Source organism: Tachyglossus aculeatus, chromosome 16 (assembly GCF_015852505.1).
Source record: "Tachyglossus aculeatus isolate mTacAcu1 chromosome 16, mTacAcu1.pri, whole genome shotgun sequence".
Classification (NCBI taxonomy): Eukaryota; Metazoa; Chordata; class Mammalia; order Monotremata; family Tachyglossidae; genus Tachyglossus; species Tachyglossus aculeatus.
The window spans coordinates 12,883,414-12,909,578 of NC_052081.1; the positions used below are offsets into that span (position 1 = coordinate 12,883,414).

The following is a 26,165-nucleotide window of genomic DNA, read 5'->3' on the forward strand; positions in this document are numbered from 1 at the left end:
GATCGATTGATTGCTTCTAGACTGTGAGCCCCCCGTTGGATAGGGACCGTCTCTCTTATGTTGCCAGCTCGGACTTCCCAAGCGCTTAGTCCAGCGTTCTGCACACAGTCAGCGCTCAATAAATACGATTGATTGATGATTGCTTCTAGACTGTGAGCCCCCCGTTGGGCAGGGACCGTCTCTCGATGTGGCCAACTTGGACCTCCCAAGCGCTCCGCACCCAATCAGCGCTCAATAAAGACGATTGAATGAATGAATAAATGAATGAATGAATCGGAGCGGGGGGGGGGGCGCGGGGAGCGGAAGCGGCGCGCGGGAGATCTCGCGAGAGCGGCCTCGCTTCCTCCCCCGCCCCCCCCCCCTTCCCTCAGCTCGGGTCGGGCCGTCCCTGCGCCCAACGGGCCGGACCGGCCTCCGCCGCGGCTCCTCAGACCCACCCCCCTCCGTCCCGCTTTTCCTCCCCCTTTTTCCCGCTTTTCCTCCTCCTTTTCCTGCTCCTTTTCCCCCTTTTCCTCCTCCTCTTCCCGCGGCCGCCTTGGTGGTCCGCCCGCCCGCCCGCCCCCGCCGGGCTAGGAGGAGCCGGAGCAGAGGAAGATGGCGGCGGCCGCTCGCCTCAGCGGGGCCGCGGGGCCGCCGCGAGGAGCCTGAGGGGAGACGCGGCCCGGACGCGACGCCGCCGCCGCCGGCGGACCATGAGCCTGCACAGCGCGCAGTACCTCCGGTGAGGCCCGAGACCCGCCCCGCAGCCGCTGCATCATAACAACAATAGTAATAATAATAATAATAACAATAATAATAATAACAATAGGGACGGTACTGGTGAAGCGCTTACGACGTGCTAAGCGCCGGCGGAGGGGCGGATCCGAGGCGACCAGCCGGTCCCACGTGGGGCGCCCCAGGCTCCATCCCCATCTGACGGATGAGGAAGCTGAGGCCCGGAGAAGCTGTTAATAATGGTGCTTATGAAGCGCCTACTATGTGCGAAGCGCCGGAGGGGAGGAGAGAAGGCGGTCAGGCTCCACCCCCATCTGACAGATGAGGAAGTTGAGGCCCGGGGGGGGACCTAGTAATGGTGCTTATGGAGCGCCTACTATGTGCGAAGCGCCGGAGGGGAGGAGAGAAGGCGACCAGCCGGTCCCAGGCTCCATCCCCATCTGACAGATGAGGAAGCTGAGGCCCGGAGAGGCTATTAATGATAATAATAATGATGATGATGGTGTTTATGAAGCGCCTGCTATGTGCGAAGCACTGTGCGGAGGGGCGAATCCAAGGCGATCAAGGCGGTCCCACGTGGGGCGCCCAGGCTCCATCCCCATCTGACAGATGAGGAAGCTGAGGCCCGGAGAGGCTATTAATAATAATAATAATAATAATAATGATGATGGTGTTTATGAATCGCCTACTATGTGCGAAGCACTGTGCGGAGGGGCGGATCCAAGGCGATCAAGGCGGTCCCACGTGGGGCGCCCAGGCTCCATCCCCGTCTGACAGATGAGGAAGCTGGGGCCCGGAGAAGCTACTACTAATAATAATGGTGATGGTGTTTATGAAGCGCTTACTATGTGCGAAGCACTGTGCTAAGCGCTGGAGGGCAGGGTACAAGGCGATCAGGCGGTCCCACGTGGGGCGCCCAGGCTCCATCCCCATCTGACAGATGAGGAAGCTGAGGGCCGGGGAGGAGCTATTAGTAATAATAGTGGTGATGGTGTTTATGAAGCGCCTACTATGTGCGAAGCGCCGGAGGGGAGGATAGAAGGCGATCAAGGCGGTCCCACGTGGGGCGCCCGGGCTCCATCCCCACCTGACAGATGAGGAAGCTGAGGCCCGGAGAGGCTATTAATAATAATAATGATGATGGTATTTATGAAGCGCCTACTATGTGCGAAGGGGCGGATACAAGGCGATCAGGCGGTCCCACGTGGGGTGCCCAGTTTCCATCCCCATCTGACAGATGAGGAAGCCGAGGCCCGGAGAAGCTATTAATAATAATAATGATGGTATTTATAAAGCGCCTACTATGTGCGAAGCACTGTGCGGAGGGGCGGATCCAAGGCGATCAAGGCGGTCCCACGTGGGGCGCCCGGGCTCCATCCCCGTCTGACAGATGAGGAAGCTGAGGCCCGGAGAGGCTATTAATAATAATAATGGTGATGGTGCTTATGAAGCGCCTACTATGTGCGAAGCGCCGGAGGGGAGGATAGAAGGCGATCAGGCGGTCCCACGTGGGGCGCCCAGGCTCCATCCCCATCTGACAGATGAGGAAGCTGAGGCCCGGAGAGGCTATTAATAATAATAATGATGATGGTGTTTATGAAGTGCCTACTATGTGCGAAGCACTGTGCGGAGGGGCGGATCCAAGGCGATCAGGCAGTCCCACGTGGGGCGCCCAGGCTCCATCCCCGTCTGACAGATGAGGAAGCTGAGGCCCGGGGAGGCTATTAATAATAATAATGGTGATGGTGTTTGTGAAGCGCTTACGATGTGCGAAGCGCTGTACTAAGCACCAGAGGGGCGGATACAAGACTATCAGGCGGTCCCTAGTGGGGCTCCCAGGTTCCATCCCCATCTGACAGATGAGGGAACTGAGGCCCGGGGAAGCTATTAATAATAATGATGATGGTATTTATGAGGTGCTTACTATGTGCGAAGCACTGTGCGGAGGAGCGGATACAAGGCGATCAGGCAGTCGCACGTGGGGCTCCCAGGCTCCATCCCCATCTGACAGATGAGGAAGCTGAGGTCTGGGGAAGCTATTAATAATAATAATGACGGCATTTGTGAAGCGGTTACTGTGTGCTGAGCGCTGTTCTAAGCGCTGGGGGTGGGGGGAACCCAAGACGATCAGGTTGTCCCACGTGGGGCTCACAGGCTTCATCCCCATCTGATAGATGAGGGAGCTGAGGCCCATAGAAGCGCTTAGTACAGTGCTCTGCCCATAGTAAACACTCAGTAAATACGATTGAATGAACAAATAATGACGGTATTTGTTACGCGCTTACTATGTGCAAAGCACTGTTGTAAGCGCCGGAGGGGCGGATACAAGACGATCAGGCAGTCCCACATGGGGCTCCCAGGCTTCATCCCCATCTGATAGATGAGGGAGCTGAGGCCCGGAGAAGCTATTAATAATAATGATGCTGGCATTTGTGAAGCGCTTACTATGTGCCGAGCGCTGTTCTAAGTGCTGAGGGGGAGACACAAGACCATCAGGCAGTCCCCCGTGGGGCTCACAGGCTTCATCCCCATTTCACAGATGAGGGAACTGAGGCCCGGAGAAGCTAATAATAATAATGATGATAATAGTATTTTTTAAGCGCTTACTATGTGTGAAGCACTGTTCTAAGCGCCGGAGGGGAGGATCCAAGGCGATCAGGCGGTCCCACGTGGGGCTCCCAGGCTTCATCCTCATCTGACAGATGAGAGAGCTGAGGTCCGGAGAAGCTAAGTGACTTGCCCGAGGTCACACAGCAGACAAGTAGCACAGCGGGATTAGAACCCTTGGCCTCCAACTCCCAAGACCTGGCTGTTTCCGCTAAGCCATGCTGCTTCTCAATAATAATAATAATAATAATAATGATGATGATGATGATGGTATTTAAGTGCTTACTATGTGCCAAGCACTGTTCTGAGCGCTGGGGGCGATACAAGACAATCAGGTGGTCCCACGTGGGGCTCACAGTCTTCATCCCCATTTAACAGATGAGGTAGCTGAGGCCCACAGAAGTGAAGTGACTTGCCCAAAGTCACACACCTGATGAGTGGCGGAGCCGGGATTAGAACCCATGATGGTGGCCCGGGGGAAGTCAGGGCTCGCAGGAAGCACGGGGGAGTTTGGGGGGGCACGGCTGGGGTCCCGGCTGCAGCAGGGAATCTGGTGGGGGCCAAGCATGACGTTGGGACCGGCTGAAAGTCGGCAGAGCCGGGACGCGAGGGGTCGGGGGGCTAGGGAGAGGACCAAGATTTAGGGAGATGAGGATCGGTGCAGCCCGGGGGTGGACATCCTGGGGAAATTAGGATCGGTCCCCTCTAGGCTGCAAAACAGGGAATGGGCCTGCCAACTTTGTTGTATTGTATTCTCCCGAGTGCTTAGCATGCTGCTACATGCACAGGCAGCGCTCAAGAAATGATATCGATGGACTGATTGCGCCTTGGTGGGAGGCGATGTTCTAGAAGGGTAATGAGGGGGCTGAGGCGGTGGCACAGGAAGGCAATTTAGGGAGATACAGCAGGTGTCCTCTGCGTGTGTGGAGGCGGAGGGGGCCATCGAAGGCCTGGGTACTTGGTACCCAGAGGGAGATAGTGGTAAAAGGAGTGGGAGGGTGCAGCGAAAGGGATGAGTCACATGGGCCTGAAGAACTTAGAGGTGGGATGGAATAAGTCAGTCAAGCAGTCGTATTCATCAAGCACTCGTCCTGAGCAGGGCACTGTACTAAACGCTTGAGAGAGTACACTATAACAGTTAATAATAATCATAATGATAATAATTATGGGATTTGTTAGGTGCTTACTATGTGCCAAACACTGTTCTGAGTGCCGGGGTAGATACAAGGTAATAGGGTTGTCCTACGTGGGGCTCACAGTCTTCACCCCCATTTTACAGATGAGGTAACTGAGGCCCGGGGAAGTTAAGTGACTTGCCCAGGGTCACACAGCAGACAAGTGGCGGAGCCGGGATTATATCCCGTGTACTCTGACTCCCAAGCCCTTGCTCTTTCCATTAAGCCAGGCTGCTTCTCTAAAGCACAGAGTTGGTAGGCACGCCCCCTGCCCACCAAGAGCTTACAGTCTAGAGGGGGAGACTGATTTTAATATACATAAATTATTGCTATTCGATCGTATTTACTGAGCGCTTAGTATATGCAAAACACTGTATTAAGCGCTTGGGAGGGAACAGTATAACATCAGACGCATATCCTGCCCACAACCAGCTTGCTGCGTATATAAGTGTCAAGGGGCATATATAAGTGTCAAGGGGTGGGTGGGGTGGGGGCGGTGAATAAAGGGCGTAAATCCAAGTGCCAAGGACGAGGAAAGTGGAACGCAGTTCTCTGATGAAAAGCGGAAAGGGAGGCGTTATTGCTGCACTGAGGCAAAGTATTTTGTGGGGACTGGGAGAGTTCAGACGTGTGGGGAAAAGTGGAAAAAAAGATTCCACCCGTTCGAGTTAAGGGAATTAATTTGGGTGACCAAAATGGAAATGAGGAGGCAGGTCATTATGCCGAAATTCCCTAGGGAACTGAAAGTGATGTATAGGAGGGTACATACTACATCAGTTTATGGGGAAGCCGTCCTGGACATCAGAGGACCTTGATCCATTGGGAGTTGATGAGGCCTCTTAAGAAAGTAAAGTGATGAATTAGTAGGCAGCGCAATGTAGTGCAGAAGATTAAAAGGGAGAATCAATCATTCGTATGTATTGAGTGCTTACTGGGTGCAGAGTGCGAACCAAGCACTTGGGTGAGGACAGTAAAACAGTTGGTAGACACATTCCCTACCCACAGCGAATGTCCAGTCCAGAGGGGAAGACAGAATGTGGATTAAAGAGGCAGGTAGGCCTTAGAGAGCAGTGCCAACGGGAGTTGTCTGTACAGTATTCAGAAATACTAGGAAGAACAAAAGATGTTGAAACAATAAAGGATGATGGAGGCCTGGAGATCTGGGGTTTTACCCAAAATAGGTGAAGCTGAGCACTTATGCTGTGGGGAGTTAGGATATTGTATGGTAGTGTTGGTATATATTAAGCATCAATGGAGTGCAGTCTACTAAATGTTTTGGGGAAAAGAGCACAAGGAGCTTACAAACACAACGGTGCTGTGTTTGTGTTGTGAGTATTCTGGCTTCTGGGAAAGCCAGCCCCTAGTGTGGGAGACTCAGTCCCCTGAATGTAGAATGATTTTAGTGGGGCTCCGATTAATGGACTCCAAAAGAGGGATGAGAGTGGAAATGAATAGTTTTTGTTATAAAACTAGGGCAAATCACCTCCCATACCTCCCCACAGTTGTAAAAATCACTATTCCCAGCTGGCAGGGAATATAAGAACCGGGCTCCTGCGAAGGGGTCTTTATTGGTGAGTGGCTAAAAGTGAGGCAGGGAAAATCCTGAAGAGGTAACTCTACACCCGGTCCTGATTGCATAAAAGCATGTCAGAGTGTACCTTAGGCCTGAGACTGGATTTGGGGTTCAGTGGCTGAGGGAATGAAGAAAGGATAAAGTTTGTACCCCCGAACGTCTCTCCGTTTCCTTCCCAGAGTTCTTGCCTTGCTTAATTTTGCTCCTGCGAAGAATAGGATGCCTAGATTTGGGAGGATGGAGGGGTGTCATCACAGTTAGAGGAAGCATATTTTTCTCCTCCAGCTTCTCCTTGGAAAAATAGATATTGTCTTTTTCCAGCCTCTGAGGATGTTTCTGGAAGTGGTTGGGTATGTGGAGGTCATTCTCTGTGACCTTGACCGTGGGAGCAGAAGATTAGTTACTCTACTTTTAACCGTGGTGGAAAGGACAATGACCAAGCAATTTTTAAATTGCATAGCTACTGACCACTCCTCCCTCTCCTTTAAGAAGCTGAAATTTAGGACCACCACATTCATCAGGGGATAAGATAGCTCCTCTTCCAACCTATTAGATTGTAATCCCTGAGTGGGGAAAGGGACTGTGTCTGATCTGATTTCCTCGTATCAGCCCCAGCGTGCACCACAGTGCTTGGAACATCATAAAGGATTTCAATACCATAATTACAGTATTGCCCCAGTTGGATTTTAATGGCTAATGGTGCGTGATGTGAGCAGCCTGCGTTAATGTGGGATGTTGAGAAGAGGAGGAGCAGTGTAACACATTTGGGAAGTATCGAGAAGGCGGCTGAGAGTGGGAGGCAGACGTATAGCGAAGGAGACTCAGTTCCGGGTCCCCTTCTATTCTCCGTCGCCACCCACTCCCTTGGCGAACTCAGTCGCCCCCACGGCTTCAGATACCATCTCTTCGCTGATGATTACCAAATTTCCTTCTCCCCACCTGACCTCTCTCCTTCATTGCAGTCTCACATTTCCTCCTGCCTTCAGGACATCTCTACTTGCATGTCCCACGGACACCTTAAACTTAACCTGTCCAAAGTGGAACTCTTCAGTGTCCCAGCAGGTCCTATCCTCCCCCAGACTTCTCCTTCTCTATAGGCAGCACCACCATCCTTCCTGACTTGCGAGCCCGGGACTTTGGCGTTTTCCTCGACTCATCTCTCTCTCTCTCATGCATCCCTCATAGCTCGTCTGTCACCAGTCATTCAGTCAGTCGTATTTATTGAGCGCTCACTGTGTGCAGAACACTATACCAAGTACTTGGAAAAGTACAATATAAGAATACATCCTGCACCCCTCTAGAATCCGCCCTTTTCTCTGCATCCAAACTGCTACCTTTCTGATCTGAGTACTTCTCATATCCTGTCGATTACTGCATCACCCTCCTTGCTGACCTCGCTGCCTTCTGTCTCTCCCCTCTCTAGTCCATACCTCACTCTGCTGCACGGATCATTTTCTAAGAAACTGTTCAGTTTGTTTCCCCATTCCCCCTGAACGCCCATCCCCCTTCGCATCAGACAGACTCTTCCCATCTGCAGCTTTAAGTCACTCGGTCAACTCTCTCCCTCCTACCTTAACTTACCGATCTACTGCAGCCCAACCCGTGCACTTCACTCCTCTTAACGCCACCCTCCTCACTGTACCTCAGTCGTTGTCTGTCTCACCTCCAACCCCTTCTCCACATTCCTCCCTCTGGCCTGGATCTCTCTCCACATTCCTGTCCAACAGACCTCCACTCTTCCCTTCTTCAAAGCCCTACTAAAATCACATCATCTCCAAGAGCCTTCCCTGACTAAGCCTTCACTTCCCCTTTCTTCTGCTTCGCCCATGTGGCTGGACGCGTACCCCTTAAGCACTTGGATATTTACTTTCTGCACACACCCTTGTACTCAGATTTTTCACCTCTTTGTAATTTATTTCAAAGTCTCTCTCCCCCTTCGGTCTGTAAGCTCCTTGCAGGCATGGATTGTGGTGACCAACTCCGTTGTATTTTACTCTCCCAAGTTTTTAGTACAGGGCTGGGTATGCAGTAAGTGTTCAGTAAATACTATAAATATCTAGGGTGTTGGCTGAATGTAGGCCTTGGGAAAGAGGAAGACTTGTGTGACTTGCAATGGGGTTGGGTGGGGAAATGGCTTTTGTGGGCAGATGGAGAGTGCTAAGGCTGTGTTCACTGGGTAAAGGGAGTGAAAAAGTACATCACCGGGGTCAATAGCCCAAGTAAACGGAAGAGTATAGTTTGAAGAGAGACTCGGTCCCAGGGTTTCGAAAACAAGCACATCTTGGGTTCTGATTACGTACATTGAGAGACAGTCAGAAGTGTCGGGCAAAATTGTAAACGCCTTCTCTATTGTACTCTTTCAAATGCTTACTTCAGTGCTCTGCACACTGTAAGCACTGAGTATGTACCATTGATTGATTGGGAAATCTGTTCAGGACGGAGAGGAAGAGGACTGTGTAGAGGCAATGGTGGGGACATCCTGGGAAGTTGTAGGTGAGTGAGCAGAGTCAGATAACTTATGTAATGGCCCGGAGTTGAGCTTTAAGGCCGTCAGTATAGTAGGTTTCAGAAGAAAACTTTTTTCAGGCCGTCTACTGGTCGAACTGTAGTGTAGGAATGGCATTCTGCTGCTCTCGTAATTTCAATTCCGTTGCTGTTTATTTTTTGCACTAACAGTTGTTGTATTCTCTTCTCGTGCATATATTCCAATCAAATCCCTGTAGGCCGTAAGCTTATCGTGGGCAGGGAATGTGTCTGTTTATTGTTATGTTGTAATTATAATAATAATGATGGTATTTGTTAAGCATTTACTATGTGCCAAGCACTGTTCTAAATGCTGGAGGGGTACAAGGTGATCAGGTTGTCCCTCGTGGGGCTCACAGTCTTAATCCCCATTTTACAGATGAGGTAACTGAGGCACAGAGAAGTTAAGTGACTTGCCCAAAGTCACACAGCTGACAAGTGGCGGAGTCGGGATTAGAACCCATGACCTCCGACTCCCAAGCCCGGGATCTTTCCACTGAGCCATGTTGTTCTCTCCCAAGCGCTTAGTGCAGTGTTCTGCACCCAGTAAGTGCTCATTAAATACAAATGAAGCTATGGCAATTATTGTGCACTTAACTGTGTGCTGAGTACCATGCTAAAGCTGCATCTGGGGGCCTTGTTTCATGACCCATTCATAACTTGAATCAGTTGCAGTGGGCCAAAATGTCTTCAACACTAATTGGGTCTTTCGGTTTAGGAGACTCATTGTGTCCAAGAAAGGGGTGTTAATCGTTTGGATAATAAAGGTGGTGGGGATAAAGTGAAGCAGTGGATGAGCCGTGTGATAAACAGTGTACTTCATGGCAGATAACTGGCAGAGTTGGGATTAGAACCCAAATTAGAAGGACCTGGGTTCTAATCCTGGCTCTGCCGCATGTCTGCTGTATGGACAGGACAGGTCTCTTCAGTTCTTTCTGCCTCAGTTACCTCGTCGGCAAATTGGGGATTGAGATTGTGAGCCCCATGTGGGGCATGGACTCTGTCCAGCCTGATTGAGTTTAAACTTATCCCAGTGCTTAGCATAGTGCCTGGCACACAGTAAGTGCTTAGCAAATGCAATTTTTAAAAAAGCAGGTGCCAGCATCAGGCAGAGGAAGGTGCCTACTAAAGATGCTTTCCTTCTGTCTCTGATCCCTCCTCTTCATGCTGCTGCCAGGGAATAGGAGGAGGCCCATGAGGTAGTTGCTTAGGGTAAAAAATACCAGCAATCTGCCTTAGGTTGTGGCAGTTCTGTGAAGGATTTTTGCAAAACCTCAAGAGGGATTTTGCATGACCAAGTTGATTTTCTCTCTCTCTCGCTCTCTCACTCTCTTTCTGCCCCCCTCCATATATGTGTGTGTATATCTATTATCCATAGAATAGGTATACATATTCTTGCCATTCCCTTTCCCTCTCCTTTCCATTCATCCATCCTCAGATTTACTGATTTCTGTTGTTGAGTTACCTTTTCCTATGCCTCCTTTCCCCAGTGGCAGATGAGTGAACAAATCTAGACTTTACGCACATATACTTCATACGTGTGTTTATATGCAGAGTATTCTTTGGATTATTTAAGGATAAAATACAAGATAATGGACAGTTTGAACATTTGAAGACTCTGTTCACGGCCTTTACCTTTTCAGTAAAACAGATCGAGAAAGGTTATGTGGCTTATGATATGTGAGCAAGCCCTGCAGAGCTACTCCAGACTCAAAGATTAATTTTCGATGGATGGCACCTGTTTAAATATTGTGAACAACGACAGGTTGCTTTAAATTGAAGAGATATCTGCAACCAATTAATAAAGTTCAGGAAAAATGAAATTTTCAAAGGGAATAATTACTTTAACTGATTTTTCTTTGAACTGCAGTAGAGAAACAGAACCAAGTACTAGTGGATTCCCTCTAGACTGTAAACTCGTTACGGGCAGGGGACGTGTCTGCTTATTCTGTTGCACTGTTCTCTCCCAAGTGCTTAGAACAGTGCTCTGCACGTTGTAGGTGCTCAATAAATATGACTGATTGACTGATATGATCCTGCTGAAAAATTGAAGGTGTGAACATCCCAAGGGAAAGGTAGTTGGGACCTAGTGTCTTCAGTGTCAACTACTGATGTTTAAAAAGAAAAGCTCGTGGGTGGTGATGGATGAGCTAAATCTCAGCAAACTCTTAGAGTCTACTTTTGGTTGTCTCATGCCTCATTTTTCATCTGTTTTTGTGTTTGTGTTTGCTTTATTTTCTCATTTACCTGTCCATGGTATAGGAGCAAGGCGATAAATTATTTAAAAAGTAGATTACTTGTTAGAGCAATAAGGATCCAGAGGTTTGCCTGAAGTTTGGTTAGGAGGATGGGAGTGCATATGAATACTGAAATCTTAATTTGAGTGTGTACTTTAGTCAGGACTCTTGGTCCTCATGAAGATGAGAATGGTTCCAAGGGTAATCAGAGATTTGGATTAATGTGTTTCTTATTCTGTTTTTGACTTCTGGAGTCTCAGGTTCTCTATAATGAAGTTGGCTTTTCATCTTACATGAGCAGATATGTTTATGTTTGAATGCCTGATTGGAGCCTGCAGATTCCTTCTGGAGTGGGGAAAAGAGAATCTTACCCCTTTCACCTTCCTTAGCACTTACAAATGTATGATCACTCGTTACTTGTATTTTTATGTTCCTCTCCCCATGAGCATATAAGTTCCTTATAGGTAGTGAACATGTCACGTTCCGAATTTTCCAAGGGCCTGGTATTCATTTATTCATTCAGTCATATTTATTGAGTGTTTACCTTGTGCAGAGCACTGTACTTAGTGCTTGGGAGAGTACAATACAGCAGTAAACAGACACATTCCCAGCCCACAACTAGCTTACAGTCTAGAGTACAGTGTACTACACTGAGTAGGTACTCAATAAATGCTGCTGCTACTACTACTACTAAAGCCTGGATAAGGATTATGATGGACTTGAAAAATAGCCACTTCTTGGGCTTCCTGGAGCAGCTTGCTATTGTTTAGACAGGAAATGACGAGTACATTATTGAGTGTTGCTCTAGGGGTAACTTTGGGGTTGGTATGGTGTACTGCTGTGGAGATCTCATTGGTGTCCAAATGAACATCTCCTTGGGGTCCATCTTTCGATGGTGCTCCTGGTCAAGATTCATACCTCTTCCTGGCCTGGCTGTGGGTGGGGGGAATCCTATTTCTAGTGGTTATCATTTTGTGAGCATGAGAGGGCCTTTCTCCTCCCACTGTCCTCCCTCCTTTCTTCCAAGAAGGGAAGCAGGAGAAAATGAGCTGAGGTGAAGACCTAGCCTACAGGAATTCAAGGAGCCTGAAAGTAGATATGAGATAATTGGGTAGTTGATATTACGGAAAACGTCCAAGATCTTTGATCAGACTTCGCTCCTCTAGTGCTGACTTTCTCGCTTTGCCTCCATCTCGTCTGTCTCGCCGCCGACCTCTCGCCCATGTCCTGCCTCTGGCCTGCAACGCCCTCCCTTCTCAGGGCTGACAGACTGTTATCCTCTCCCGCTTCAGAGCCTTATTGAAGGTACACCTCCAAGGGGCCTTCCCTGACTAAGCCTTCCTTTCCTCTTCTCCCTCTTCCTTCTGCGTTGCCCTGACCTGCTGCCCTTATTCACCTCTCCCTCCCAGCCCCACAGCACTTCTGTACATATCTGTAATTTATTTGTTTTAATGTCTGTCTCCCCCTCTAGACTGTAAGCAGGGAAGGTGTCTGTTTATTGTTATATCGTACTCTCCGAAGTGCTTAGTACAGTGCTTCGTATCCACTAAGCACGCGATAAATACTATTGAATTAGTATCTAGCGTGTACATGTTTAATGCCATACTGTTGTAATACTGATAGTTATACACATCACCTATTAAGTCACCAAAACCCTTGCAGTAAATTATTATATTGATATGCATAAATTATTTTATGTCCTTTCAAGAACAAACTTGGCTCAGTCCTCTTTGAGATGTAGAGACGTGCGAGGGCTACCATGTGAAAGATTACTGAAGCGTGGACATTTTCCCTTTTCTTACCAACTCTATTCTCCCACTACTCCCCATCTCATGCTCTCCATTCCTCACAAGTTAGTCTCACCGGGCCTCATCTTCAACTCTCCCACCGCTAACCCCTTGCTCTTGCCCTTTTTTTTAAAGTCTGCCAAGTCACAACTCTATTCATCTTCAAAGCAGTCCCGAAATCCCATCTCCTACAGGAGGCATTCCCTGATTAATTTTTCCTTTCCTTAAGTGATATTCTCCCAACTACCACCTCAGCGCTTGTGCACTCACCATTACCTGTCAAACTTTTAGTCATTCAATCAGTTGTATTTATTGAGTATTTACTGTGTACAGAGCACCATACTAAGTGCTTGGGAGAGTGCAATATGACAACAGAAACATTTCCTGCCCATAATGAGCTTACAGTCTAGAGTACCAATTTGCCTACACTGTTATATAAGCACTTATTTATTCACAAATCCATCTTTGCATTCTCTTCCTCCTCCTATATCTGTAAAATGTTCATGTCTCCGCCACAAGATTGTAAGTTCCTTGAAAGCAGGGACTGTGTCTCTTTCCTTTTTTGTTCTCTTTCATTCATTCAGTCGTATTTATTGAGCATTTACTGTGTGCAGAGCACTGTACCCTAAGCCCTTGGAAAGTACAATTCAGCAAACCAAACTCTCCAAAACACTCGGTACCTTCCAATACACGCACAGTAAATGTTGGTGGACTGACAGGTCTTCCTTGGATCCCTCACCCTGACCTTCCCCAGTGTGACAAAGTAAATCAATCCATGTTTGTTCTCGAGTACCTGCTGTGTTGAGTATTGTACTAAGTGCACGATAGGGTACAACAGAATTAGTAGACTCAATCCCTGCCCTTAAGGAGCCTACAGGCCATTTTGTAGTCCATTAAATTTTAAGGCCATACTATTTTAGAAGGGAATCGGTGGTACTTTGGGTACAGTTTGAACCAGGAAACGTAAGAGCAGAATAATGAGTTTCAGATTACTGTAATAATTCAATAAAAGCATATTTTGTAGTTTGAATTTTTTAATTTGGATGGATTTAAAATTCAGTTTCAATATGAGCCCCGATGAAAAATAATGAAATTGATTCAACTCTTAAATTGTATGATGTCTTTTTTCATTATTCGGTCTTCAGTATATTTTTAGCACAAATAACTTTCATATTTAAGTATAGAATTTATTTTTAAAAGCAAAACTCGGTAGGCAAGGGCTATTTAAAGGGCATGATTCACCAACGGGTAAACAGGGAGATTTCAGTAGAAAGAGGCATACCAAGTAAGCAAGCTTTGGCGTAATTAAAAAAGCAAACTTATCCACCTCACAATCTGTCCACTCACTCACCTACCCAATTCTACTTGGCTGGAACCATAAAACCGGCATACCCAAGAAGAAGATTAAGAAGGCATTCTGTAGCATTTGCCCTGGTGGTTTTTTGGTGCGTTCATTATTGTAAGGCTGAGTATGTTGTGTCTGGACTCATCCTCCATTCATAAAAATGGTCACATTATCACCAGTTCAGAAATCTGACATTGGCTTTCCTGGATGTATAATAAATTCAGTTTGGGCTCATGAGACAAATAAATGCTTCTTCTGTTTTGCCTCTTAATCGCCTCCAGTCACTTTCCTACCATCTCTACTACTAGTCTTCCCCCTCTCCACTCTTGTCTTCTTTCCCCATCTTCCTCTCCCTTCTCAATAAATGTATTTTTTAAATCTAGGGAAAAGAAGGATGTTTGCCCAGGTCCTGGTGGGGGGCTCTGGTATACAAGGAGCCCATCTCCTTGACATGGAGTAGTTGAAGGCTGAATTAGGGTAGGAATCCCTCTTTTTTGCTTTCGGTTTTTGTTAAATGCTTACTTTGTGCCCGGCACTGTATTAAGCGCTGGGGTCAGTACAAGCTAATCAGGTTGGAGACAGTCCATGACCCACATGGGGCTCACAGTCTTAATCCCCATTTTGTAGATGAGGTAATTAAGGCACAGAGAAGTGAAGTGATTGACCTAAGGTCACACAGCAGACAAGTGGTGGAGCCGGGATTAGAACCCAGGGCCTTCTGACTTCCAGGTACGTGCTCTGTCCACTAGATCACACTGCTTCACTACCTCACTACCCTTATTCCTGGTAGCTAAAGGATGGGAACTTAGACTCTGAACCCCATGTGGGATGGGGACTGTATCTAAACTGATTAGCTTGTATCTACCCCAAAGTTTACTACATAGTAAGTGCTTAACAAAGACCATCAAAAAAACCCCTCCCCAAAACAAAACTCTGTTACTAGGGAGGGGATGCTGCAGTCTGAGAGGACAGGAAAGGCCTGAGGATTGATCATTAACTAATCTGTTGTCTAATATTCCTGTCATTGAAAAACAATCACCTGTTGTACAAATCTAGGCTTAATTTTTTGGGGGTGGGGGGGATTAAGATTGTTAGTGGGTGTATTTTGATATTTTGAAATGCGGGCATTTGGAGTTTGGTGGGCTCTGGCATTCCAGCAATTAATTGCTTCCTGTATCTCAAAGTATCTGAACTTTAACTGGTGGTGTCTGCTGTGGAACCACTGAAATGGGGAATGGGACTGCGGCTTAATTGGTTGTGCAGTATTAATGGTTTGGACTCCAACTCTTGGTGGAATATATTTTGTGAGCTGCAGGGAAAAAAATCTGCCGCAAACAGTACTCTATGTGGAGACTGTCAAGTGATGCCGGAGAGCCACCTCTGATGAATAATTTTTTTTATGGTGTTTTTCAATTTCTAAAACGCGTTCCTTATGAAGCTGGATCCAGAGCATGCCTGGGAAGTCAAGGCAGCTCCTAGCACCACCCAGTTCTGCTTTGCTTAGGCCCGAACTTGGCAGAACACTTGTCCCAGGGCCCAGAAACCTGAGGCTAGAACTAAGAGGACAGTCACCCCTCACTTGAAGGCCAGAACGTTTTAGGTATGTATCCATCCATCCTATGGCCAAGGACATGCCGAGGCCTCTTTCTTCCTTACGGTCTCCTCTGCTTTTCCCCCTCTTCCCCTCCAGGTTTCCCAGAATCTAAAGCTGATGGAAATTTAACCAGTTAGAATTACCTCAGCTCAGAGGTGACCCTTCGATAGAACTAGAGCGGTAGAATTTGTAATTGGTTTCTGCTTCATAATAGCTACAAGCCAAAGCCCGCCTCTGTTCAGTCAGTCTTCTCCATGATTCAGCTGCCTTTTTTTCTTGTCATGCATGTCTCTTCAGAAAGACCTTTGTTACCTGCCTATTGTTGTAGTTAGTCATTGCTAAAGCATTTCTTCCAAGTCTTCTCTTTCCTGTGTTCAGAGTTGCCCTCACCTCATGGTTATCTTTCTGTCGTTGTAGTCACTCTTGAAGTGGTATTGCATCCGTTAGAAAGGTGAGAAATAAGAGGGAAGAAATTACAGGTAAAGGGATGACAGGTCATGAATAATAGTAATGAGGAGTATCTTAGAACGATATCTTCTCCCTGACCTAAGTAATATTACAGTAACCTGCCTGAATCTTATCTGGGTCATATCATCTATCCAAAAAGCTAGGTGTAATGCACAGTAAAGGGGAGTCCTGTGGTAGCTAAGTGGAACTTTCCAGAGCAGAGCTGTATTCAGTCACTCCAGTCGTATTTATTGAGTGCATACTGTGTGCAGAGCACTGTACTAAGTGCTTGGGAGTCTACAGTTGAACATGTTCCCTGTTCACAACAAGCATAAAGTCTGTCGGGGGAGACGGACAATAATATAAATAAATACATTATGGATAGGATACATTTTGGATAATGATGGTTGAAGTGTTGTTTAATTTATTGTCATTCTTTTATAAACTTGGAATGCACTTTGCTTAAAGACAGTTGATCTTGTGGAGGGAGGGAGTTTCCAGTCAAGGGAACAGCTTGTGTGAGGGGTGGAGGCTAGAGAGAGTCAAGAGCCAAGTTATTAAAAGGTTAACTTGGGAGAAAAGTATGGTAGGTTAAGGAGTACCAAGTGAAGAGTGCAGAAATAAGACAATTGAGTGAGGTTTGAAACCAGTTATGTGGAGTTTTTGCTACGCGTCGGACAACATGAAAGCTCTGAGGACAGGAGAGGTGTTGGCTGAGGACGGTGGATCCAATACTGCGGCCTCAGTATAGACTGGAGAGGGGAGAGACTGGAGGCAGGAAGTCCAGCTAGGAGGCTGATACAAGGATGTACCTGCTATATGACCATAGTTTGTACCAAAGTGGTAGCTGTTTGGCTGACTAGGAACCCAACCAGCCTTGAAACCAAGCACTGCATGGAGTAAGTGCTCAATAAATACCATTGATTGATTGAACAAAAGAATCATTGAATTTGGATGATTCTGCAAGCCATCAACCGCTTTTCATGCAGAGTGTGGTGATAGTTTTCAAGGACATGTTGAGATGAGATGATTTCTTGACTAGGAGCCAAGTAACTTCATTTTTTCTTGGGTCCTGTTTTATAGGCAAGGAACTTGCCTGCCAACTCTTTTTTTACTGTACTCTCTCCCAAGTGCTTAGTAATAATAATAATAATAATGGCATTTATTAAGCACTTACTAAGCACTGTTCTAAGTGCTGGGGAGGTTACAAGGTGATCAGGTTGTCCCCTGTGGGGCTCACAGTCTTAATCCCCATTTTACAGATGAGGTAACTGAGGCACGGAGAAGTTAAGTGACTTGCCCAAAGTCACACAGCTGACAGTTGACATAGCCGGGATTTGAACCCATGACCTCGGACTCCAAAGCCCGTGCTCTTTCCATTGAGCCATAGTACAATGCTCAGCACACAGTAAGTACTCAGTAAATACCATGGATGAATTGAGAGCACCAACTTCCACATCACTGTGTTGAAAACTGGCTTTAAAGCATGGACCGGGGGAATTTGTTCTCACTAATTCTGAACCATGTAATGAGCACCAGGCCAAAAACTGTGAACTTCCATTCATTTTCTTTTTCTACTTAAGCCATTGCTTATATCTTCAAATCAAATAAGAAATGAGAAAGTGGTCTAAGGTCATGTTGAGTTTTTGGGGGGTGGTTAGGGCTCTAGTTGTTTTCTGTAAAAAGTAAGCTAGAACATAATACAGTGGTGTAGTCTTGTAAAAAGAACGCCCCCAGTCCCCAAACTCACCTGGCTTTCCACCCATAATCCACTAGAATCAGGATGGAGGAGGTGGGAGGCCTTGTAAGAAGCCAGTGGCGTGAGTCCCAGAGAAAAATTGAGTTGAGGCGGGTTTGGGTGAAAGGAGGTGGAGCTGATTGTCACATCTTTTCTGTGCACCCTCGAGGTAACTAGGGAAGAACTAGGAGTGTGTGTTTGTTTGAAGGGGAAGTGTCTATATGAATTCTCTTCCTCCCTCCTCTGCAGTTGGTGGCTTGGAAAAGGTGCCTTGATTTTTTTGAAAGTCTAGGTGCCCATTGAAGAGAGAGATGTACTCCTGAGACATGAGTATTTGCTTGTAAGATATAGACGTGTTTTAGCTTGGCTTTTCTCTGATGGAGTGTACTCTCCCAAGCACTTAGTACAGGGCTTGGCACACCATAAGCGCTCACTAAATAACATTGATTGATCAGTGTCCTGTTTTTATGCGACAAGGTAGAGCCTTGTGGACATCAGAAAAAAAAAGTCTATGGGTGGGTAGATGCCCATGCTTTATTTAAACTTGCTTATGTGCCACAGGTTGCTGAGGAAGAGGGGCAGGGGAATTTTGCCCAAGGTTTTAGACATGGTTTCTTGAAGTCATGTTGACTCGCTTTTCTAGGGCCACTACAGAAAGCTGCTATGGGAAGCAGAGCATGTGCTTGCTAATAACAATAAAGCCTAGTTAAAGTAAACTGAGCACACTAAGACTGCCCTATGAGTCTCCGGTTGGAGCTGGGCAGGAGATGTTGACATTCCCTGTGCTTTACGGGGTTGGATCTAGACAGCCCTGAATGTGAGGAACTGTGTTTTTTTTGTGGCTAATTTGCCCGTTTGCTGTGTTTGAAATTGGCATCTTTCCTGACTGTCTGAGACAGTGAAGTAAAGACTGTTTCGATTCAAGGTGCAGTGGGGAGGCAGAATGGGTGTTTCTTCTTTCTTTGCAGGAAACATTACTTGTTGGTACTGCAGCTGGGCCTTTTTTGGAAGCTTGGTGGAAAGCATGGGGCCCTGCCCAGGCTAGATCAAGAACCCACGCTTTCTGACCATGGGTCAGGCACTCATGAGAACCTGTTTGGGGGCTCCTCTTGGCGGGGATAGTGGTTTCCAGTAAGGGAAGAAACTGAAGTGGGTCCAAGTTCTTTGAGCTTTAATGGGTCAGGTCCTGGAATTTCAGTCTGTACAGCCTGGCCCTACGTGAGCAATAGACAGGGCACTGAGGAACTTGAGCCTCTTGCTTCAAAAGAAGGCACTTTTGCCTCAGACTCAAAGGGGAAAAAACTTGCAGAGCATGTCCTCTTTCACGAAGAATGACACTGCACCATGCCTTGATTGGCTCTTGCAGTATGCTTTTTATTGCTCTTATGGATTTACACAATATTGGCTGAATGCACGAGTGAACAGTGGTACTGTACTGAACTAATCAAAAAAAGCTTATGCCTTTTACCTTGTCTTTGCCTAAAACTCACTTCCAGAAAACCTTTTTGAAATATTTTGAGACTCTCATAGGCTTTGGAGTAGATCCCCCTTTTTTATGTCATCTTAGAATGTATTTGCCATCCCGTTCCCATGCTGGTGTTTCATTTGTCTAATACAGATCATAAGCCTTTGGGGCAAGATTCGTCTCTTACTCTATTCAATACAGCCCTGGAGTGTTCTTGGAACTTAGTAAATCTTAAGTAATAACGTGGGAGACCACACTGACTGCACAGTGAAACCTGCCAACTTTCATTGTTTTATCTTACCCAAGATTAATATTGTTGTAGCCCCAGGTTTCAATGATGATAGCCACAGCTTCTGGTCAGAGTTGTTTATCAAGCAAAAATACAAATGTTGCCAGATGCGATTAAAAGTCTCCATTACTTGTTTTGGCAAGAAAATGATCAGGGTGGAATCTGAACTTGGCATGTAGCTGTGCACGTCGTAAGGACTGGCAAAATTAGTTAACTATAGCTGGCATAGGGAGAAGGGGCTGGGTTTGTTATGGTAATCAGCCACCCAAGAGTTCCTCTTTTACCTCTTCTCGAGGGGTCACGCCAGGACATCCTGGTTGCTATCTGCTCCCATAATAGCCTCAGACTTCTCCTGGAAAGCTCCAAAGACTTCCAGCTAGAAGGCTGAGGAAGCTTTGCCCTGGATCCAGCCCTTTGTTGTAGGGGTTTTCACAAGAAGAAGGGAGAAGGAGGCTGCAGATGATGTTTAACGTGATGATTTGAAAGGGGAAAGGGTGGGGCCTGAAAGCAACAAGCAATGGGAAAAACGTTGTGGAGGGACCTTGGGGAAGCTAAGGTGTGAGTTACCCAAAAGGGAAGAAGGGGCTGGACAGATGTATTTCCCCCAACAAGAACATTTAGGTAGTGGGTAGAGTGGGTAGGGTCTGGGAAACAGATGGACCTGGGTTCTGCCACTTGTCTGCTATGTGACCTTGGGCAAGTTGCTTCACTTCTCTGCTTCATTTTACGTAGTCTGTAAAATAGGAATTAAGACTGCGAGCCCCCTTTTGGACAGGGACTGTCCCCCACCTTGTATCTATCCCAGCCCTTAATACAGTGCCTGGCACTTGGTAAGTGCTTAACAAATACTGTAAAAGAAATAAAAAATCAAGTGCTCATTATCCAAATAAATGCAAATTTTTCCCCCTTTAGACTGTAAGCTCATTGTGGACTTAATAGCGTGCTCTGCACGCAGTATGCACTTCAGTAAATAGGATGGATTGAATCTCTCACACCTGGGAGTATAATTGCTCTGCAAATAGGTCTCTCTCCTTGTTGAGGCCTCTGTGGTCAGTGTCCTCATAGGTAAACACCTGTCTGCTCTGCCTGCAGTCCGGGTGTTCGTTGCAGCATAATTCTCTGTGGCGACCCAGAGTTTCCTCAGTATTCGCAAAACTCCGCCAGGCCCCATTCCTTCCCTGTACAAACCTAGCCCTTTTTTATGTGCAGGCTAAGAGTTATGTCTCTGTTCCATGTCTTCTCCATTCTCTGCAGCCATCAACACCGAAGGAATTGGGAACTCTTGGACATAGTTACAGTTGAGGAGCTTTTGAATTCACATCCGGACCAGAAGCCAAAGCAGTCAAGGATTCGAACCTCCGCCTAGAACTTGGCTAATCTGTTCATACTTTAGCACATAGGGAAAAATGGAACTTGAGTTAGGATTTTTGAGATATTATATTGAAGAGCTGGTCTTACGGTTTGAAGGAAGGACCGCCATTTCAGACTAGTCAGATTGTCCGATAAAGGCACACAGCATGAAACAGCAGGGTTTTGGTCCTCGTAAATCACAAATGACTGTATCGTGGGGCATGTTTTCCCATAAATTTACGGGCAATTAGTTGGTTTTGTGCCAGAACCAGCCCTATAATGGTGGCCAGGTAAATAAAAATGATTTTCAGTCCCTCTCCTTCCTATTCCTAGGGTTTACCTGCCCTCTGTGCTCCAGTATTTGTATGGTTTGTGTATTTGAGTAATAATAACTGGTATTTGGTAAGTGCTTGCTATGTGTCAAACACTGTACTAAACTGTGGAGAGGTTACAGGATAATCAGGTCAGGCACAGTCCCTGTCCCAAAGGGTGCTCACAGTATAGCTTGGGAAGGAGAACTGGTATTGAATCCTCATTTTACAGATGCAACCCTGAGAAGTTAAGTGGTTGAAGTGGAATTGGAACAGTAACAGTAACAGTAATAAGTGTGGTATTTGTTAGCATTGTGCTAAGTGCTGGGGCAGAAAATTAGAGCAGGCACAATGGGAGATGGAGGAGGGGCTGAGTTCAGGATATGTGAGGGGAGTGGGAAAGCTGTTGGGGACAGGGAAGGTACAGGGTGCAAAGAATTGACTTAGCTACAGTGGTTGTATGTAGTAGCAAGAGAGGACTCTATGGATGGTGTAGTAAGTGGGTAGCAAGTAGAGGAAATAGCCCAAGGTATGCTTGTAATTTACTGTGTAAATCCTCTTAAGGATGGATGGAGTTGGGTTGTGGGGGAGACAGGCAGGGGTCGGGAGGAGATCGATAGCCTAAAATTCAATTTGGATGAGAATTTGTGAAAACTTTAAACCAATCCAGATTGTTGAGAAGAAGAAAAGTGCCACCCTCAACAGGGAGCAGATGCACAGTAGCCTGCAAAGAGCCTTCCTGCATAGAGGAACTTTGAGCTGGTCAGTGCTAGAAATTCAGCTGCTGGGAGAGCACTTTTCTGTAAGAGAAACAGCGTGGATGCTTGCCTGGAGCAAGAGACACAGTCCCTGCCCTCAAGGAACTTACAAACTCTGGAAGAAAGAAGGAAAGGAGTAAAAGAGCGCTCACTATGATTGATTTTAATGCCTTTGTCCCTCTTTAAACCTCCCCTTGTGGAGAGGAATTGTATCTACTTTCTCAAGCACTTAATATGGTGCTGTGCCCCCAGAATGCGCTCAGTGTCATCATCAGTGGCATTTATTGAGAGCTTACTGTGTGTAGGGCATTGAACTAAACACTTGGGAGAGTACAGTATAACAGAGCTGGTAGACATGTTCCATGTCCACAGTGAGCTTATACTAAATATTATTGAGTGGTTGGTTGAGGAAGACAATTTACCTATAGCTGAGTGGAACTGCTATTGAATGCCTATAATTATTATTGTTTTGATTATTATTGTTAAAGGGGAGAGCAGCCAATAAAAAATGTTCTGCTACTTTCAGAAATCAATCAATCTTATTTATTGAGCCCTTACTGTGTGCAGAGCACTGTATTGTATTAAGCTCTTGGGATCGCACAATATAGCAGAGTTGGTAGACACATTCTCTCCCTATAATGAGCTTATAGTCTAGAGGGCCCAGCTAAATTATAAGGTGCAGGTAATGTATAAATCCTTTGTAGGGTTTAGATAGCACTCTCTCACAGAGCCAGTGTTTCAAGTCTTGGTTAACATAGGGAACTTTAAACCTTTAAAGTTAGTCCTGGACCATAAAGTATCCCAGGCCATTAAGAACTCAGGTCAGCTTGTATGTTTTACCTATATTGAAGATGGATGGATTTATCTGAAAGAGAAGGAAAGCCCCCAGTTCTGCTCTTGAGGTGGAATCATTTAATTAAATGTTTTTCTTTTTATATCCCAGGAATCTTCTGCTTTAATGTCACTTAAACACAAAGTTGATCGTTTCCCATCCACTGCAGAGATTACTGGGCTAGAACAACATTAGGGGAGTGGGAGAACCAGTGACTCCAACTTGGTACTCTGTGCCATAAAGGAAGCATGTACCACCGCAGTGCCTGAGAGGGAATTAGAGAGATAGTCGGTGAGTAGGCTCACGGTGGAGAGAATCTAAATGTTTTCTTTGGAAAAGGTATCAATGTTCAGGAAATCTAGGGAATTGAGATTCGTGGAGGGAGTTATGTTTAAAGAATCATTTCCGGGGTCGGACTGGAGCCAAATTGTTTACTACTCTGGGTGACTTAAGATTTTTGGGTCAAGATCACCGGAGAACTTCATTTCCCAAGTGGTTTCCCTTATAGGTGAATTTGCTTTTTCAGAAATGTGGCAAAAATAATTTTTTTGAGGGTAGAGGAAATGAGGGAAGTATTAGAGTGAGAACTATCACCTGACTGCTATCTCCTAACTACTAGGGAGGAAAAAGGTCATTTGATAATTGGCTGAATATGTCCACCAGAATGCCAGAGCAAGACCTGCCCATTATGACAAGTCTAATGCTCTTAGGTGACGTATTCCCACAGAAGCACTGAAAAATCCAGGGCAAGGTGTGTTTAGTCTAATCTTATTCAGTGTGGGTTATACTTTCTTGGTCATATTTTGGCTTTCAGAAGTTGGGGCACAAGTCTTTTTCAGAGTCAAATTATGAAAAGACAGCCAGAGAAAAACTGTAGAAACTGAGACTTCATCTACTCTACAGTGACACGGTGAAAGTTGTCAACTGACTTGGTTTAGCTGTCTTTAGATATCTTTGAAAGCCAGTCCTTAAAATAAAAAAAAAATTACAAGTTTGTATTAAGTCCAAGCAGATGGAGAGTGGGGAAGACACTTCACATGCTTGTTTAATGACTGTTACTTTGGAGAAAAAAAAGGTGTATTTTAAATTCTAACTCTGCCTTATCTGTGTTTTTCCAGTAGTCGATAGTCGTATATGTGTCCGTGTGTCTGTGTCCGTGTCCGTGTGTGTGTGTGCGCGTGCGTGTGTGCACGTGAATGTGGTATTTCTCACAGGCTCTGTGTTTGAATTTTTACTTGCATGAAGTGGCTGCCTCTTACCTTCGGAGAACTACTATTACAGATGAGTAATCTGTGTTTTCTAATTGCTGCCATAGAGTAAAAAAATTGAGAGTAATGTATGTACTGTGTTCATCTCTTTTGTGAGTTTCCTCAATTGGCAGTCAAACGAGCAACCGTTAAAATTGTTAGAAATAGATTTACCTTTTGGAGAGTCCTTACGTTCATTTAGAGTTCTGGACTCACACTTGAGTAAGCATCGATGCAACATTTGACGTTACTGCTTGCTCTACTGTTATTTTGAAGTATCTGACAACTGAGTTTTGATTTTTCTCTGCTCCTTGGCATTTCCTTTTCTGAGGAGTATGTGCGTCGGAGTTAGCCTCTAGTTGGCTGGCTGGAGCACAAGGCCCTCTTTCTCATTTAACTAGGGGAAGATCCAAATTAGGAAGTGAGTCCAGATGGATAAAACAGATATCCAGATGAATACGGCCTGTATGGTGGTTCTTCAGGAAAAAAAGTAATAGAGCAAATCCAGCACCTCTATTTCTTCCATTGTCATTTCAGGGACCAGCTAAAGAAGAAGGTAAGAATGCTTAGACAATGATAACAGTTTATTGGTTCTTAGAGCAAATGGAGGTAGTCGTCTAGCTACTAACACAAGTTTGCTGATAAATACTGTACAACCGTAATAAGCAAAGTATGGTTTCCAGGTTGTTTCTGGCTCCATCCCAGCTGCCACCAAGTCCCTTAAACCCTAAATCACAAATTGGGACAAACTACAGCTTTTCTGTACCCGCTTAACCCCACAAACATCCTCGTACTTCCTCCTTCCAAGATAATCAGAGTTTAAAATCAACAAAAATTCATGTGCCACAGATCTCACACTCTGTGAATTATTTGTCTTTCTGGGTATGGAGACAAGTGACTCCCTGCAAAACTGCTTTAATATTACTAACCTGATTTTTAACACCTCTTCAGGATTTTAGGCAGTTTATTTACTTTGAAGAATGAATGTTCAGACACCACATTCTCAGTAAGGTGGTCTTCAAATTTGCAATTATTTTGACAGTGAAGATTTCTGAACTGAAATTTGTGGAGGATCCATTTTCTAACAGAAGCAACCAACTGTAATTTGGGGAGCTATTTTTAGGGTTTAAGTACATTCTTTTCTCCATGAGTCACAGGAAATGGTACTCCTGTCATTGTCCCAACCTACAGAAAGGAAGAGTATAAATTAAAAGAGAAGTTCCAAAACCTTATGCTGCCTTTTTTTTAAATACCTTTTTTACTCCAAAATTCAAAATTTCTAAAGCGAATGATGTCAAGTGATTAAGAATCAATTTGTCCAGACCAGTGGTATTTAATCTCCTCTTCTAAATAGTGACTGGCCTGCAAAGCAGGATAGTGTAACCAGAATTAAATTCCTTGTGGATTTAATCCTGGGCCTAAAAGAGCCTCTTGTTTTTGGAGTGCAGAGGCTTTTTAACATCAGATAGTATTTGAGAACATGAGCATCTCTAAATGGCAACAGTGCCTGACTTCTGGGATCGTGGACTCAAAAACAAGCAGAGTATCAATATGGGCAACACATAGGCGGTAGCTCCATTGTGTTGAGGAAGAGTTTTGAAGGGAACATGAAAATCCCTACCTTCAGTTGATTTTCTCATGATCTTCCAATTCTGCAAATATATTGGTCTTAGTGTAAGTTCTACTAGGATTTAAAATGAAGGGTCTGAGTATATGCAGAGCTAGTTTTAGAGCCCTGTAGTTCACTGTAGTAGAAGATCAGATGGTTTCAACATATTAAAAAAATCATTCTCCCTCCCTGTGTTGATCCTTTGGGCATTGGACCCCACGGTTCTAGATCATTCTGTGTTCCCCCTGAGGTCTGGATCCCCCAGGTGCCCATGGATTTAGTCCAAGTTACCCAACTTCCCCTTCTCCCCGCCCTTGCTGAGCATCCCCAAGCCCTCAGGGGCACTCGGGGGGGTGGGGGGTGTCTGGAACTGGATTCCACAAGACCCCCAAGGGGAGCTGGGCACTTGGAGTTCTAATATACACTCATTGGGTTTGGGTCAGACTGAGCTAATTTCATTGGAATTGCGCATATTCTGGCAGCAAAAATTCAGGTAACCATTGGTAACCGGTACACCTTAGCAGCCTCTCTACTGGATTAAATTGGATGGAAACGTTTTTGGCT

The 26,165-nt window shown here is 45.8% G+C and overlaps 1 protein-coding gene across 4 annotated transcripts in view; it reads left to right on the forward strand.

Annotated features, from left to right (window-relative positions):
* The first annotated feature begins 389 nt into the window (after positions 1–389).
* SMG7 (SMG7 nonsense mediated mRNA decay factor) overlaps positions 390–26,165 on the forward strand; it is a 76,822-nt gene continuing 51,046 nt past the window's right edge. For 3 of the 4 annotated variants that reach the window (XM_038757615.1, XM_038757614.1, XM_038757617.1), the window contains exon 1: positions 390–721. In XM_038757615.1, the coding sequence (XP_038613543.1) occupies positions 693–721 (29 nt within the window). In that variant the 5' untranslated portion in view covers positions 390–692. Of the gene's footprint in view, positions 722–24,393; positions 24,549–26,165 lie in introns of those variants that run through there. The other variant, XM_038757616.1, reaches the window with a different exon arrangement.